The following is a 16,145-nucleotide window of genomic DNA, read 5'->3' as shown; positions in this document are numbered from 1 at the left end:
TCCTCAACAGTTACATTCATTACAAGGAGGTTGTGGGTAAGAGTATTTCCTTATGTGAGTACGGAAAGAACTTGCACAGCAGTTCCTTGAAAAGTATGGAACTGTTGAGGTTCCAAGTGAACGGAGGGAAGTGCAAAGAGGTGCCACCTGCTGACAGATTGGCCAGTGCACAGTATCTGGCAAGGCATTATCTCGCCAATCTGGGCAAGCACCTGCAGGGCGAGTGACATACAGGCATTGCCATGTTTGAGAAAATGTTGGCCCATTGCCGGCAAGGAAACGGCCTATCAGTGTCATGAGTGCAAGATTGCACTCTGCTCAGAGTGCTTCTTCGTTTACCACCATGAACATGGTTTCTACGCACAGGTGTGTGGGAGCATGTTTGTCAATAGGGGACGAAGACAAGAAAGTGCTGTGTGTTTGTGTGTGTGTCTTTTAATGATCTGTCATAATTACATAAGACAAGGTGGATGTGAAGTGGTTGTAAATATGTTTAGTTACAGTATCACTTACGAAAGAAAACCTTATGTGCACCTGCAGAAAATTATTTTTTGTGTTAGTGCAGTATTTAGGTTTCTTGCCTTTGTTTTATTGTGCAAAATAAGTGCAATGATCCGTACATGTAATATGAAGTGCCAGTAGAATAAGTAATGCTCGTATATAACATAATTAGTGAGAAAAGCATTAGCCTCATGTCAAGAAAATGTGCCAAAAAGCCTAACCAGTAACAGAAACATCTACCCCAAGGTTTATAATAAGTTATTACACTAGTGCATGCTAGCTGAGGAGAAAGTGAAACGGAAAGATGGAAATTTCCTCTCAAAGTGTTTCCAAGATGAAAAATTGTAAGACAGTGAGGGAAAATGGGTAATATTGTATTCTTCTCCTCCCAAACACAAACTGGGCAAAGTGCAACGCTGTTATGGCTGGAACACCATATATACAAGACACAAGAACCAGGTGATAACTCATAACCATACCTGTGAGAAGGGAAAGTGGGAGAGATTGATTACTAAAAATGGAAAATTCCATAGCGAGAGCTTCGGCAGTGTTACAAATGCACCATTCTCCCCGGGAAATCAGTGTTACAAACACTAACCAGAGTGTGGCCGCAGAGCCCGAAGTTTGGCCTGCACACAACTGGTCGAACACAGCCAGACTCATGCACTGAAAGTAACCCATCTTCTTTACATCCCTACTCATCAAAGGGACCACCTATAGACCTAGGGATGCATTCCTTTGCAAGAAGAAAGTTGGTAAATAATGTTTCTTTTTTTTTTATTTGTTTCTCTAACTGCTATAAGTTCAGAGATATTAAGGTGTGAAACTAAGCAATTTTGGGAAAATTGCCCACAAGCAATAAAAATCGCCTGGCGTTTGGGGGTTAAATACAGTTGCATACCTCTGTATCTGAGAATTACGAAGCAATGTATATTTTAAAACATGAGAGCATTGGTACCAGTATCATCCGACACTCTGATTCGTATTTTGCCATGGTGATACGTGATAATCGAATGACAAGGTATGAAAAACTGTGACAGTTCATGAGACTGTAAATGTACCCTAAAACATGTCTTGTTTTAACACAGTTCATAATGTTTAAAATCATCTTAAGAATAGCGGTAAAATAAACGGTAGACTTGTTATGATCAATTTCAGGAGGACAGAAATAATTTCCGCAATTCAACATAAGAACAGATTGTAATATTAGGACTCATCTGAACCACTGCCACTCTTAAAGATTTTTTAAATATGCCTCAACACTGTTCAATTTTCCTCCAGGTAAGGTCACTGGGTAAGATAAAGAGATCTTTAGATCTGGTTCATTTCATGTGGTATAGCTATATAATTACTCGTACAATGTAGGGGATTCCTAGTTACCGCTGGTTTGAAATTGCTGATTAAATGTCTGCATGCCAGATGAGTAATTTGAGGGAGGCATGTGACGTCACATGGAGAGAGATAAAGAAACAAATGAAGAAGTGAAAAAGCGTTCTGATGGTGAAGAGGGTGCTGCTGAATGAGGTAAGACAAATACTTTAAGGTGGGGTGGTCATGTACTTTAATCCGCCGAGTGCCAGAGTCGTACAGGTACGGCTATGCCTACGTCTGCGGACAGTGCCAGAGCCGTACCTATACGGTCTGTAACTGAAACCGGCTTCAACACACGAATTTGCAAATTTGGCGGGAGATGACTGGCAGGACGTGCACGCACCCATCCCGCATCTGTACAAATTTCCTGTATCATCTATATACCCAACAAGTGTCCTTGGCTCGAACAGCATAGTTACCAGTGAAGAACATGAAGATCTACCTTAACTCAATAGGTGTCAGTGGCGGCCGATAAAGTCAATGGGAGTTACTCCGAAGTTTTCAGCCACCTGCTCAAGGAGAATCAACCCCAAAATTGACCTAAATGGCTTTTGTGAGTACTTTTTTGGTTGCTCTCCATGTTTTCTCATCATTTCTAACCTATCTAGCAAAAAAAAAGTTGAAAATTGGCCGGCATCACGGCTCCATGAGGGTCCACAGTCTGCCGGCACACAGTGGGTAGGGAGTTGGTCATGTACAAAGGATGGAGAATGAATCACTTTCTTCTTGAGTATGTCACTGAGGGGGGAAAGGGGGAGGGGAAAAATAAAGATGAGTTAGACAGTCAGATAGAAAGACAGAGTGGAAATTTATGAGAGGGAGGTGTGAGTTTGATGGAGTCCAGCCAAGGAACAGAGAAAAACCGATATGGGGGCGATTTGCTTGTGGCAACCATGTACGGGATTTCGGCATCTGTCTGTTGACAGGTGGACAGGTAGATAGATGAAAGACAGATGATTGCTGTGCTCACCTCACATAGCAATAAGCAAGGATGTGTGTGTGTGTGTGTGTGTTAAAGAGAGAGATCCAAGACTATTTAGTAGGTAGGGTTTGGATCGAGCTTCGATCTCATGTAAGAGTTTCATAGTGAAGAAGTTTAAATGGGGAAATGATGAAATATCTTTTTAAGGCAGAATATGAGTTAAATAGGCATGGTGAAATAATATTTAAATATAACTCACCAACTATTGTTAAATTACACTAGCACAATTTGTTTTTTTTAATTCAACGCTCGCTGGTGCAGTGGTAATGTTCCCGCTTGCCAACTGGTGGACGGGAGTTCGCGTCTCGCTCAGGTTGCGAAAAGTTTCACTGACGAAGTGGGTGGTTACTGTCCCCCTTGAGCAAGGGAACGGGTGTGTGCGTGTGTGAAGGTCACAGCCTTGCCCTTAGATTGGACTATATGAGCTCTAAGCTCCCTTCCGGGAGGGTAAAAGCTGACGATCACGACCATCAAGTGATCCTGACCGACCCAGTGAATTACACACATATTCTCGAATCAATGAACCTGAGCGCCAGCGATCCACCCACGAACCCCTTTCACCTCTTCATTTTCGTGTCTCCTCCTTCCTGACTCCGCCCCTCTTCCAAAGAAAACGATTAAAGCATCATATGTTGCTGAAAATTGTACTGTGTTGAGTCTGAGACCTTAAGTTCCCGACACGTCAGAAATGTGTTGCTGGTAGGTCAGAAATCTGCCTAAAAGTTCGAAAGTGAACTCCACACCGAAAAAAAAAAAAAAATGTTTTTAACTGAAGAACACTTGGTTGAAACTTTGCATTCATTGAGGTCTTGCAAACCCAGAATGAACAATGCCAGCAACTTTTGTTCTGCATTTTGAGGGGTTGAAATTAACTCTTATTTCGAGTGAGGAACACCTAGCTGAAACATTGTTAAAACATTCCTTAGGGTATAGTGAGCTCAAAATGATCAATGGGAGCAACTCTACTTCTGACTGTCTACTCGTCAGCAGCTCCTAACGTTGGGATACATTGGTGCAGCAGACCATTGCGGGTACAGGCTGGGAACTCTACCACTCACACATAGCCGCCGCTCCACTTAAAACTGAAGATCACTGCTACAGGTCTCCGAAACGACATCTATATACTCGGTGAGTAATAAGAAATATATACCGACTGGAGTTCCATAAGTCAAAGAATGTCAAATATCCTCCCTGATACCATTAAATCAATGGAGTCCATATGAAACACCTGATTTGTGTCTGATAATTTTTTGGTTTGGGGTTCAGAAAAAAAAAGTAGTAAGAAGGTTTACACCGTATCCATAGTCCTTACAATTATATTGGTACACATATGTATTCAAAATATCCTAAATTTTTATACGGGTTCAGTCTTCACAAAACTAGTCTTTTCTATTACACAAAAATAAAATTTTCTATCCTGTTGTACAGGCAAACAGATACAGTATTGTGCAATGATATAGTGATAAAGCTGAAGTTACAATTTCACACTGATACACCAGGTGGAGGAAAATAAAAAAAGTTTGTTTTTCTTCTTATCGTTAGAGTTGCTATCATCACTCCAAGCATACTATGGCAGCTCCTCTTCTTGACATCCAAAGCTTTCAGAGGGAGCTGATTGATATGATGTACTTTTTAATGAAAAAAGATATTCTAAAATACAAATGCCAATAAATAACTGAGTCTGAAGTTTGCTTTTTGTTGCCAACCATCCAAAATTACAGGTACCTCAGATGCTACTTGGACTGGGTGTATCCACAGGTACCTCAGATGCTACTTGGACTGGGTGTATCCATTTTTTTTTTTTTTTTCACATTCTGGCAACATGCACTGAGACCTTAATGTGGAGTAAAGTAGTTTTCTCACACGGCAGGAGGGAAGCACAAGTAAGTCTATAAATTTCTAAGAGTTGGTGCTTCCCCTTTAGTGATGGTTACTTTCAGGAAAGCCCTTTTGATTCAAAGACATGATTTTTTTGCTATTGATAATAGTACATGACTTTTTTCAGCTTATTCCAGAATTCCCCTTTTCCCCGAACTGTTACTCCTTGAAACTCACTTCCTACAGCAGTTCGGGTTCAACTGATACAGATTTTTAATGACTGGGACACCTGTAATCTGGTGCATGAATATTTTAAAATTTAGTTTGTGTTTCCCTTCACTGCACATTTTCTGTATTAAAAAAAAGACAACTAGGAATGAAGGGGTCAATAATGGTCACAGCTAACTCATCCAACTTGAAAAGTTCCTCCAGAGCTATATATAGTAGGACGGCTCACAAATAGCATTCCACTAGAAACTGACGTGGCTGTATCATATATGGCTGTACTGCCAGGACAGCTGTATCTTATGTGTTGCGGGGATGGCTCAGTCAGTGTGGATGCGGTTGCAGCAGTTGAAGAATGGAAAAAAATGATGCAGGGTAGATACTGGTAACACTGACTGAGCTGTTCCCACAACACACTACTGTACAGTAGATACAGCCTGGTGGAGTGAAGTGCGTGGGCCATCCCGTACAATTAAAAATACATGATCATAGTGGATGGGTTAACGGATGCGGAGATAATATGGCTTATGAATGTACTCACTATTTAACATACCTTCCACGATGTGTTCTAATGCTGGCAGAGGACTACCATTCACCACAATCCCATGAATAGACGCCAATCTGTCCTGTACTGCGGCCAACAGTTTAGTGATTTCTGGACCTGGATGAGAAAAAAAAAAAAACTGCATAAATCTCTAGATCACCAGCATGTCTGATTTTCTGTTTTACTGAATATATTTTAATGCATAATCACAGATCTTTCAACAGATGACACTTACTATAAACTGAAAATGGTTGATAAAATATATGGTTATATAAAATATTTTCATACAAAATATATTATAGTACAGCATACTATATTGTGGTAACAAATTCATTATATACTGAAAAGATATAATAATAATAAGTTCAGATTATTCTGCCACATCAGATAGACATTGCCTATAGAAATGCATTATAAAGAAGACAATCATAGGATAGAATAACAGTTTATAGTGCTGTAGTGTAGATACAAGTCAGATACATAGAGAGGATGTATACTATAATCACGAACATTCAGTGCAAAATAGTGTTTCATAGCAAATACCAAATGACACCATTTTTTTTACCATTTATTCTTGTATTCTTCAACGGGAGTTATAAAAGCATAACAGACACTTTCCTCAAACCACCTTAAAGAAGCAAACCTGCAAGTAAAGACAAGGAAGTATGGTTATCATACAGTTACCAACGATTGTAATTTTTCATTTGGCAATTCCAGACATGATTTTATCCATTATACATTTAACCTGTGGGTTGCGTGCCACAGCTCAGGCTAGGTAGCGTTGCATTGCAAGCCACAGCTCAGGCTGTGCTGGCCGTGCATCATCGTAAACAACTCGACCCGTACGCAAACTTACACATGGCACTACGCAAAGACGAAGAGAGAGAGAGATTTTTTTCTTTTCACCTGATGATTCCCTGGATGTTTATCTTCAAGTTCATAATAAACATTTTTTTTTTCATTTTTCACTATTCCCATACGTAAACTTACGCATGGCCCTACGCAAAGACGAAGAGAGCTTATTATTTTTTTTTTTTAACTACATGATGCCCTGGATGTTTATCTTCAAGTTTATAATAAACAAAAACGAAAATGAAATTTTTTTTTCCTTCCTTTTTTGCGCACCACGGGGTGGGATAAAAAAGGGTAATTGTGTGGTCCACGGGTTAATAATATTAAGAACTGTGCGGCTGAAACTGCATGAGGCCGAGATCAGCAACCCAAATTTTTAAACGCATGGTATTCTTCTTGCTTTGAAGAAATGTCTCAGTTCTGCCAGCCCATTATTCCATTTATATTTTAGCTGCACAGTGGACCATGGCACTACAGTATATTTTCCGGATTTATCAGTTGATTTCAAAAGGCGTGGGTGTCAGGTGTGGTGTATAAACATCATCAGCGCTGCCCCAGGCCCCTGGCGGCGGACACACAAACTACGCAGCGCTGTCCATGAGAAAGCCCCTCCATATGAGCTCAATGGGTTCATACAATCTTCGATTAAGTACCATATTTCCTTCATTTGTTATGTAAGATACAATTTTGTCATACCTATTTACCATTTTTCCTTACAGATGTACATCCATCACCTATGAACATGACAGTGATCAATACTTAGGCAACAAATTAATAATTGCGTGTAGACTGTCCCTAGACTGAGATAGACACAAATAACAACCTTCCATTGCTGTTATATTTTGATAAATAAAACATTTTTATCCACTATTATATGTAGATAAATCAATAAACATCCTTTTATCAGAAAAGTAACACAAAAATTGTATAAGAGAGGGTAATTCAAGTTTACCACACTTTTGTATTTTACATTAAGTTATCTGACGAGAGGTGGCATCTTTTTCCAGTTTGTGGGGGCTCCAATGGTAGTGCTGGGTGTAACGGGCATGGGCGAAACAATTTGAGAAGTTCATGGGTGGTACTGATAACAGAAATTAACCCTTCAGCTGTGAAATATCTACATTATATTTTAAGCCAGACGAAGTTTTATAGGGGGAAACCTGTAGCACCGGTCGAACAGAGTGACACTCCCATGTTGGATGGCAAATTGGTGAAAGGGAGAGTTGTGGCTCCCATTTCACCAGTCCTCAGGACCTGTTCTTAACCATCTCCCTTTGCTTAACATTTTTGTGTTTTCATTAACACAGAGAGTAGGCCAGCATACATTCATAATACCTCCACTTCCAATTGTGAACACCACACAACATTCACAGTAGACATCATACCTATTTCCAATCCCCCTTAACCCTTTAACCGCGGGCATTGTTTTGACCTGACTGGCCCCCCCCCCCACAGGGGTTCCAGCCAAAATGTAAACAAACTTTAAACCTTTATAACTCTGCACAGAATAAATCTAGAGTGAAAAATAAGGCACCATTAGAAAGTACTAACCTTCGGCTTTGCAATGATGTAGGTTTCATGATTTCGTTGACTATCACTGGATGGGCAGTGCCATTAGAAGTGAGCGATCTAAAATCACTATTTTTCGCTCACACACCATTACCAAATGCCAACCTCATTCTGATAATAATACTATAAACATATATGAACACTGCACATACGATAAACACCCACTCTGTGTTCACTGAGGCAGGTAAAAGGCACTGTAATTGCCTGCACTTCACTGCCACATCAGCGCTGTTGTCATTCACAAAGCTGGACAGATACTGATGCGTGTTTGGTTAGGGGTGGGGTGGCGGGCCCGGGGGGTGGGAGGTGGGGGCCCGGGGGGTGGGAGGAGGGAGGTGGGGGGTCAGCTGGAGTGAAAGAACTTAATAGCTACTCTCCCTTGAAACAATTGGAGCGCGGAAAAAACGCGCAGTATTCAAAATATGCACAAACATTCCAGAATGACACCCGCGGTTTGGTCCAGTTTTTGCAATGTCATTCTGGAATGACACCCGCGGTTAAAGGGTTAAGAATGACCGCTGCAGTATTATTAGCAAATTCGGAGTATCTTGGACTGCCACCACTGGCAGGGTAGGGCTGGCAGCACAGGGTCCTCCTGGTTGTAATCGAGCAACTGTGCCAACAGTGCTTAATACAAACAGTGGATAAGTGCAGTGTCGGCCTTATATTATACTAATAACCGTGGTCTTAGTACCAGTCTGATTTCTCTTCACATTTTCCTCCAGTCTATATCCTCTCCAGCTCTGTTCTTTACAGAAACCCAATTCTCTCCCTCTACTGACATATCCCCATTTAGTTTTTCTGGTAACCATCCCCTCCAGGGCTCTCACAACAGTTGATATGAAAATCCCTAGGTTTGGTGCACAAAATCCCCAGATTGGACAAAAAATCCCCAAATATAAAATACCAATATAAATGTACTTACACACAGAAAAATACTATCTATCTATCTATCTATCTATAGCCCGACGCCCTAATCCCGCAAAGGGTGGCCGCAGACAAATCGCCTCCAAGTCACTCTGTCACCCACCATTTGACTCCCCTCCCCCCAACTCACCCCCCCCTCCCTCATATACCTCTCAACTCCATCCCTCCACCTCATCCTCGGTCTACCCCTCCCTCTCCCTACTACTATTTTATGAAATAATAAAACAATTTTTTTAATACACGAGGTATATTTTTTTCAGTATCAAGCATCAGTTACGTAAATTTAATCAATGAACCAATGAAGAGTATAAATTATAGCTCTGCTTTGGTTACAGGAGACGGTCTGCAAATTGATAAAAATAAATTCAAAAAGCCCTCACTCAGTATTGTTTTACCAAAGTGAAACCTCTGGGTCTAGGAACTTGCAGAATAGGCCTACTAAAATGAAATTAAATCCTATTTCTGACTAGATGGCTGAAAGATAAAAATGAAAAGCATGAGAGTTAAAATAAAGGCAGCAGAAGTAAAGAATGAATGGAGAGGTGATGAAGAAAGATGGATAAAAAAAAAAGTAGGAAGATAGGAGTAAGAGAAGAAAAAGAGTAAGGGAACAGAGTAAAAAGAAAGACATAGATATAAATAGCTGAAGGAGATATGAAGGAAGAAAACACTAATAAACAGGCTGCATAGATATAAATTAATGAAGAGAAGAAAGGGGGGAATGAAGGCGAGAAGTAAGTATACAGACTATTATCATCATAGTGTAAGAACAGAAGAAATAAGGAAGCTGGAGAAGACCAATTGCTTCACACAAGGCAGGAATGTAAATGAGAGGAAATTATGGCTAACTGAATAGGAGAGAAAGATAAGGGAGAGGGAATAAAGATATAAAGAAAGAGAGAGAGAGAGAGAGAGGAATGATTGAAGGAAGGGGATCAGTTATGGAGAACAAGTTGAAAAAGGCTGGTTTGCTTTCACTCCATATGACTAAAAGAATCACAGTTTCTCAGATAAATTAGGTACAACCCAGGAACTGGTTGATTTAATCCAAATTAAAGCATCAGTTTAACAAAAATAATACTGTAACATGTAATATGCTCCTGGCACTAATTTTCAGCAATATATTGTATATAGTATGATATTCTGTATATGTATAAAAATACATGTAATCCATATAAATAATGTATAGGCCTATAGCAAAGGTGTTAAAGAAAATATCTTTCATTTACACATCATCAATATACAGTACTTAGAACATAAATACCGGTAATGGTTTTCCATTATTCCACATTTTCTTATTTTGAGGGAGGAGGCTGGATAAATCTAGGCCTAGATACCTGAGTAACATGATATATTCCATACGAAATAAAATGTGCTAGGTTAATAGAGTGGGTGTAAATGCTAAAGAGCCTTAGGAGGATGTGAACTTTGTAACTGCTGAGTTGCTTTGTTGTAGCCATCCTTCTTCACAAGGACTTCTCAAGAATAGGTGTCAGGTATAGATATGAAGAAAGAAACAAATGTGTTTTCAGCATAAGTAAACTATTCCATATATCAAAATAAATTACGTTTACTCTGTTCTTCAAGAAACTAATTATTGATTAAGTGTATTTGCAATTATCTCATGAGCTTCACTGTCTGTTGCATTGGATTTTACATTTCTAATATGTTTCAACAATCATGGATGGTCTTCCAAACAGGACTAAGGACATGCTTCATTTATACAATATTATACAACTGCAAGCAGCAAGCCTGACAGTATCACTGATTTTGCCAGGCCCTCTCTGCCTTGATCGTCCTCTGTATGTCTTTCTCCTTCCGTCTTTACCTTGATCAAGTTGATCACCACTCAGATATTATATATGTACGCTTTCAATAACTCAGTGTACTCAATGTATCCCTAGTGATTTCTGAATATGGCCCAAAATCATCAAAATAGGCTACATGAAAGCGATGAGGGCTCTTAGCATTCGCCAACAAAAAGTTACATCACTCACCGTATTATACGTTTTCCACGTTATGTCATGACATTCTGTTGTCATAAACTTCATATACAACCCTTATTCATATGTATGGGGGTCTGCTAAGAAGTAACATTTAATGTTAGGGCTAAAAACTCAAATAATTTTTCAGTACTTACTCAGTGTGTGAAAAAGCTTGCAACATGGCGGCCTATAAACAAACTTGAAATGCTAGCTCGTGATTGGTTGAAACTGTAATACGTCTGACCAATTAAAACTTCCAAAATAGAGTAATGTTCACAAACAGCTGACCACAAAGAAAATACTATTTTGGCAATATTTACAAGCTATTTACCCTTTTCACCCATTACTGAGGGCATTCTATGTCAATTATAACACATAATAAGCAAAAATCCCCAAATAATCACTAAATATGACCAAAAATCACCAAAAAATCCCTAAAAATACAAAATCCCTAAATTTGTCACTAAATGTACTGAAAAGTTCCAATCTGGGGACAAAATCCCTAAAAGTGAGAGCGCTGATCCCCTCACAAACTTCCATAACAGGGGTTGCACCTGTTGTTATATCAAAGCTGAAAATGCAGTTGACAGTATTTTGAACTTCACCCAACTGTGATTATTTGTCATACAAACTAAATTACCTAAGTATTACCAAATTTATCTGTATAGTTTGTCACACCTCCCAATACATCTCCAGAAACCAGCATAACTGACTCCATATCCACACAGGTGAACAGCCTTAACCTTTTAGCACTGAAATTACCATTTCAGGTGACTTTGAAGTCCATTATATAGAATGGTTATTGCACTGTGCCAGAACTAACGATACTGGTCTAAAATGCGAGCTGTTTGCAGAATCGTTTAATCTCACGCAATTGGTCAACCAATCAGAACACATATAATCCTGACCATAGTGCCTGTCTCGACAAATAGCCTATATCAATACAGGATAGAAGTACTGTCACCATTTTGATCCTCCGATCACAATCTCAAAGCCTCATTAGTCATTTGCCTCAAACCTCCCCATTCTGAATTAGTCAGGGTGATCAGATGGCACTTTGATAGGGCAAAAGGGGAGAGATTCAGAAATTATCTTGCTGGTATTCCATGATATGCCATTCTTATCCACTGACATTATATCTACCCAGTCCCACATTAATGAATTAACGTATGGAACTGTTCATATCCTGTCAGAAATATACTAGAAGGTCACACTCCCCAAAATCGTTTGACTGCAATTGTGCCAGAGCAACAACCCAAAAGTTCTTAGCATCAAACATTTACCTAAATCAAACAACATCTGAATCCCTCCATCAATTTAAATTTGCTAGAAACCATGCAAAGGAAGCAATAAACTTCACAAAATTAAACTTTTTTCACAACCAACCATCCAAACGATTAAAAAATCCTAATGACAATAGAATATTTTAGTCAACACTCACTACTTTCAATAATAACTTTAACAAATCATCACTCATTCCCCCACTAAAACCTTCAGCAGGAAACACTATAAACTACCCTAGTGGAAAAGTGAAAATCCTTGCCAGTACGTTTCCCAGAAGTTATATCTTAGAGGAAGTCTGTCAGAACGTCCCTGTACTAGAACTTGACGCTTCCGAAATTACTTCACGTAAGATACAGTCTAAATAGGTAAAATTTATACTAAATTTACCAGCCAACCAAACTCCAGGCCCAGATGCAATTCATCCCATCGTTTTGAAGAAGTATTCTCCAGAACTTGCTCCTGTTCTAGTTAGGTTATTCTCATATGTACTTTTTCATTCTCTAGTTCTTGGAAAGTCATCAACCAAATTCCGAAGAAAGGAAGTTCCTCTGACCCCTGTGACTGAAGCCCAATCGCTATCACATCTTCTGTTGTAAAGTATTTGGGATTGCAGTTAATAAGCACAACGTTAAACATCTCCAATCCAGCAACTTAAGTAGTGACAGACGGATGGTTTCTGCACGAAAGATCCACTGTTAATATACTCAATCTCTTGACTCATAACATGTTGGTCAACTGACCAACATGGAGAAACCCATGCAGTATCTATCAATTGAAAGACGCCTTAATTCCGGAAGGGGTGGCCAGAAATAAATCACCTCCATGTCGCCCTGTCTCCCGAACTTTCACTGCTTTGCTCCCAGCTCATACCTCCCTGTCTGATATACCTCTCCACTCCATCCCTCCATCTCGTCCTTGGTCTCCCTCTCCCTCTCCCCCCCTCCACCTCTCTCACATATGCTCTCCTGATTAGTCTCTTGCTCTACATCCTATCCACATGGCCTAACCACCTCAGTGTATTTCTTCTGTCGTTTTCTATCATATCCACATCAACACCACAACTCTCCTACATTTCCTCAATTGTCAGTCTGTCTCTCCATGTAACTCCTCATGCTCCTCACAAATAACTCATTTCCACTGCTCTCACTCTTGACTTTTGTCCTTCCAACAAGGTCCTAGCTTCACTTCAATACATTGGAATTGGTATTAGAATAATGTCATGCCACGACTTTATTACTTCCATGCTCACTTCCCTATTCCTTATCACTGCTTTCAAGGAACCACCAACTTTTCTTCCATGTTGTACCCTTTCAAGCACTTCACCTTCAAAACTTCCATCCTTACTCATCACACTACCCAAGTACTTAAATGCACTCACATTTTTCACTTCCTCATCATACAACATCATTGTAAACCGGTGACTTCATTTCTCTCAAAGACCATAACTTTACTCTTCCCTTCATTCACCTTTAGATTCCGTTTCTTACTCATCCTCCTAACTCATTTAGCAAGCCTTCCAGTTCCCAGTTGTCTTCATATAACAATATAGTATCAACTGTAAACAACAGTACAGAGAGTTATCAAATGCCGCTCTCTCTCATTAGGGCCACTCCAACATTCACTGCCTTACCTTGTATCTCTCTTATATCCCCATCCATATACAGACTGAACAACCATGGAGGCATATCACATTCCTGTTTCAGTCCACCATTCAAACAGAATAATTCACTCAGTTCACTATCCACACACACTGCAGCCTTAGCACCCTCATACATACTATTCATGGTATTCGACAACTTCCCATTTACTCCATGTATTCTTAATATTTTCCACATTCCTTGTCTATCCATCCTTTCATATGCTTTCTCGAAATCCAAGAAGGCCACATACAACTTCTCTCCCTTCTCTAGAAATTTTTCCACTAAAGACCTAAGAATGAATACCTAATCTACATAACCTCGTCCCTTCCTAAAACCTCCTTGTCCTTCTGCAATTAATTCCTCTGTTATTTCCCTAACTCTGTCAACAGGTATCCTACCATATACTTTTCCTACTATACTAAGAGGACAAATGCTCCTATGATTATCACACACATTTTTCCCCTTTTCTTTTATACAGGCAAATAATCATACCTGACATCGTCTTCTGGGACACTACCTTCCTTCCAGGGAAATCTGAATATCTTCCATACCCATTCTACTACTATCTTCCCTCCATGTATCAGAATTTCACCATACACTCCATCTATTCCCGTGGCTTTCTCCATTTTGACCTCCTTATTGCTTCCACTACTTTCATCCTACTGATTTCTTCCTGTCTTCTCACCTCCCTCCTTCTTACAGCCATTCCCTAGCCACTTATACTCACATTACTTGCATTCTCTGTGTTCAACAATTACTTAAAGTGTTCTCTCCATCTGTTCACCTTTTCTCCCTTCTACACTATTCTCTCCATCTGCTCACTTTTTCTCCCTTCTACATTATCAGTTTTATCTTTTATTCCCTGGCTAACTTATTTATCACCCTGTCTCACTCTCTCTACCTTTTTCCAGAACCTTTTCTCACATAACCTCCACTTTATACCGAAATTCTCTCCAAATTCCTCATCCACTCTCTTCTTACTCTCTCTTACTAATCTTTTCACGTGTCTCTTCCTCTCTGCATATATATAACTCTCTCTTCCATCTCTCAACTTCCTCGACGCCCCTGCTTCCAATCCACTCATATATATGCTTCCTACTTTTGTGCCACAACTTGTCTCACCTCTTCATTCCACTATGCTTTTCCTTGCACCCCCTTTCGTCTTCACTCCACACACCACCTAACATGCTGCACAAATATTCTGCGAATATCTTGTACACACGTTCTACCTTCCCCAGCTGCTCCAAATCATATTTACCCAAGTGCTCCTCCACTTCTCTCTTATATTCTGCCTCTTTTCCATCCTCGTGCAACCATTGTACTCTCCTTGTATGAACTGCTTCCTCCTGTCCATCCCTTCATCTATTCTTCCATTGCATTTGAACTTGACACTCACCACCACCAAATGGGGGTCAGAAATTCCACTCCCCCAACCTCCTGTATGCTCTTGCACCGCATTACACACATTCTGTCATGCACACACACATAATCAGTCATTGCCTTCCGTTAATTCAGTTCACCACCCACCCTTCTCATCACTTGCCACATATGCCTGTGGATCATTTTGTGCCTAAAGAGGGTATTGGCTATCACGAACCCCCTCATCATACAAATGTCCAGTAGAGTACTACCATTCTTATCCACTTCTGTAGACATACTCCATTCACCAACTACTCCATCCACTTTCACATTCCCTACTTTTCCATTCATATCTCCAATCAAAAACACTCACTCATTCCTTTCTAATTTCCCATAAACGCTTCTACATTTGCCCGAAACTCTTTTCACTCTACTTGCACGCTCTTGCATTGGTGCATGCACACATACAATCACCCACATTTGTAGTCCTACTTTCAATCTTACCCACACAATCCTTGAGCCGACTGACCCATACTCTCTTATATTCTCCTTCCATCTCTTGCACGCAACAATATATTCTCCTTCTCATGTCCTCTCATTCTCACTGACCCCCACACATATACCCCATTCATACTCCCACTCTCTCACACTCTCGCCTCTCCATTTAACCTCAGTTATTCCACATATGTCCACTTTTGCACCCTCGAGCACCTGGGCAATCTCTCTTTCACCTCATCATTCACGCCCCTTACATTCCATGTCGTAATCTGTACCATATTCTTTGCTCGGTCCTTAGTCGTCACCTGTTGTCAGTCATGGTCCAAGGCTTTTTGTTTGTATTTTTAATTAGTTGTTCTCCAGAAAGTGACACTATCCATCCGCCAATTCACCTGTCAAATAGGGAACAAGTGTTGCTTGATTATAATTTTACCACCCAGCCACTCACTGCAGAGTCACCCTAAAACAAAGTTCTGCAACGCCAAGTGGGTGGATGATGGGCATCCCCACCTACCACATATGTAGCCCTTGATATTTCTAATGCATCTGGCAGAGTATGACACTATTTCCTGCTATCCTAACTCCCTTGC

At 40.0% G+C, this 16,145-nt stretch overlaps 1 protein-coding gene across 1 annotated transcript in view; it reads right to left on the bottom strand.

Moving 5' to 3' along the window:
- Positions 1-16,145, bottom strand: part of LOC145396404 (uncharacterized) — a 231,929-nt gene that overhangs the window by 81,670 nt on the left and 134,114 nt on the right. Inside the window, exon 2 of the mRNA XM_080269794.1 lies at positions 5,451-5,558. Within this exon, the coding sequence (XP_080125920.1) occupies positions 5,451-5,558 (108 nt within the window). The remainder of the gene's footprint in view (positions 1-5,450; positions 5,559-16,145) is intronic.

Source organism: Coenobita brevimanus, chromosome 37 (assembly GCF_032717465.1).
Source record: "Coenobita brevimanus isolate Jiangsu-jjx chromosome 37, ASM3271746v2, whole genome shotgun sequence".
NCBI lineage: Eukaryota > Metazoa > Arthropoda > Malacostraca > Decapoda > Coenobitidae > Coenobita > Coenobita brevimanus.
This window is presented reverse-complemented; position numbering and strand designations above follow the sequence as displayed.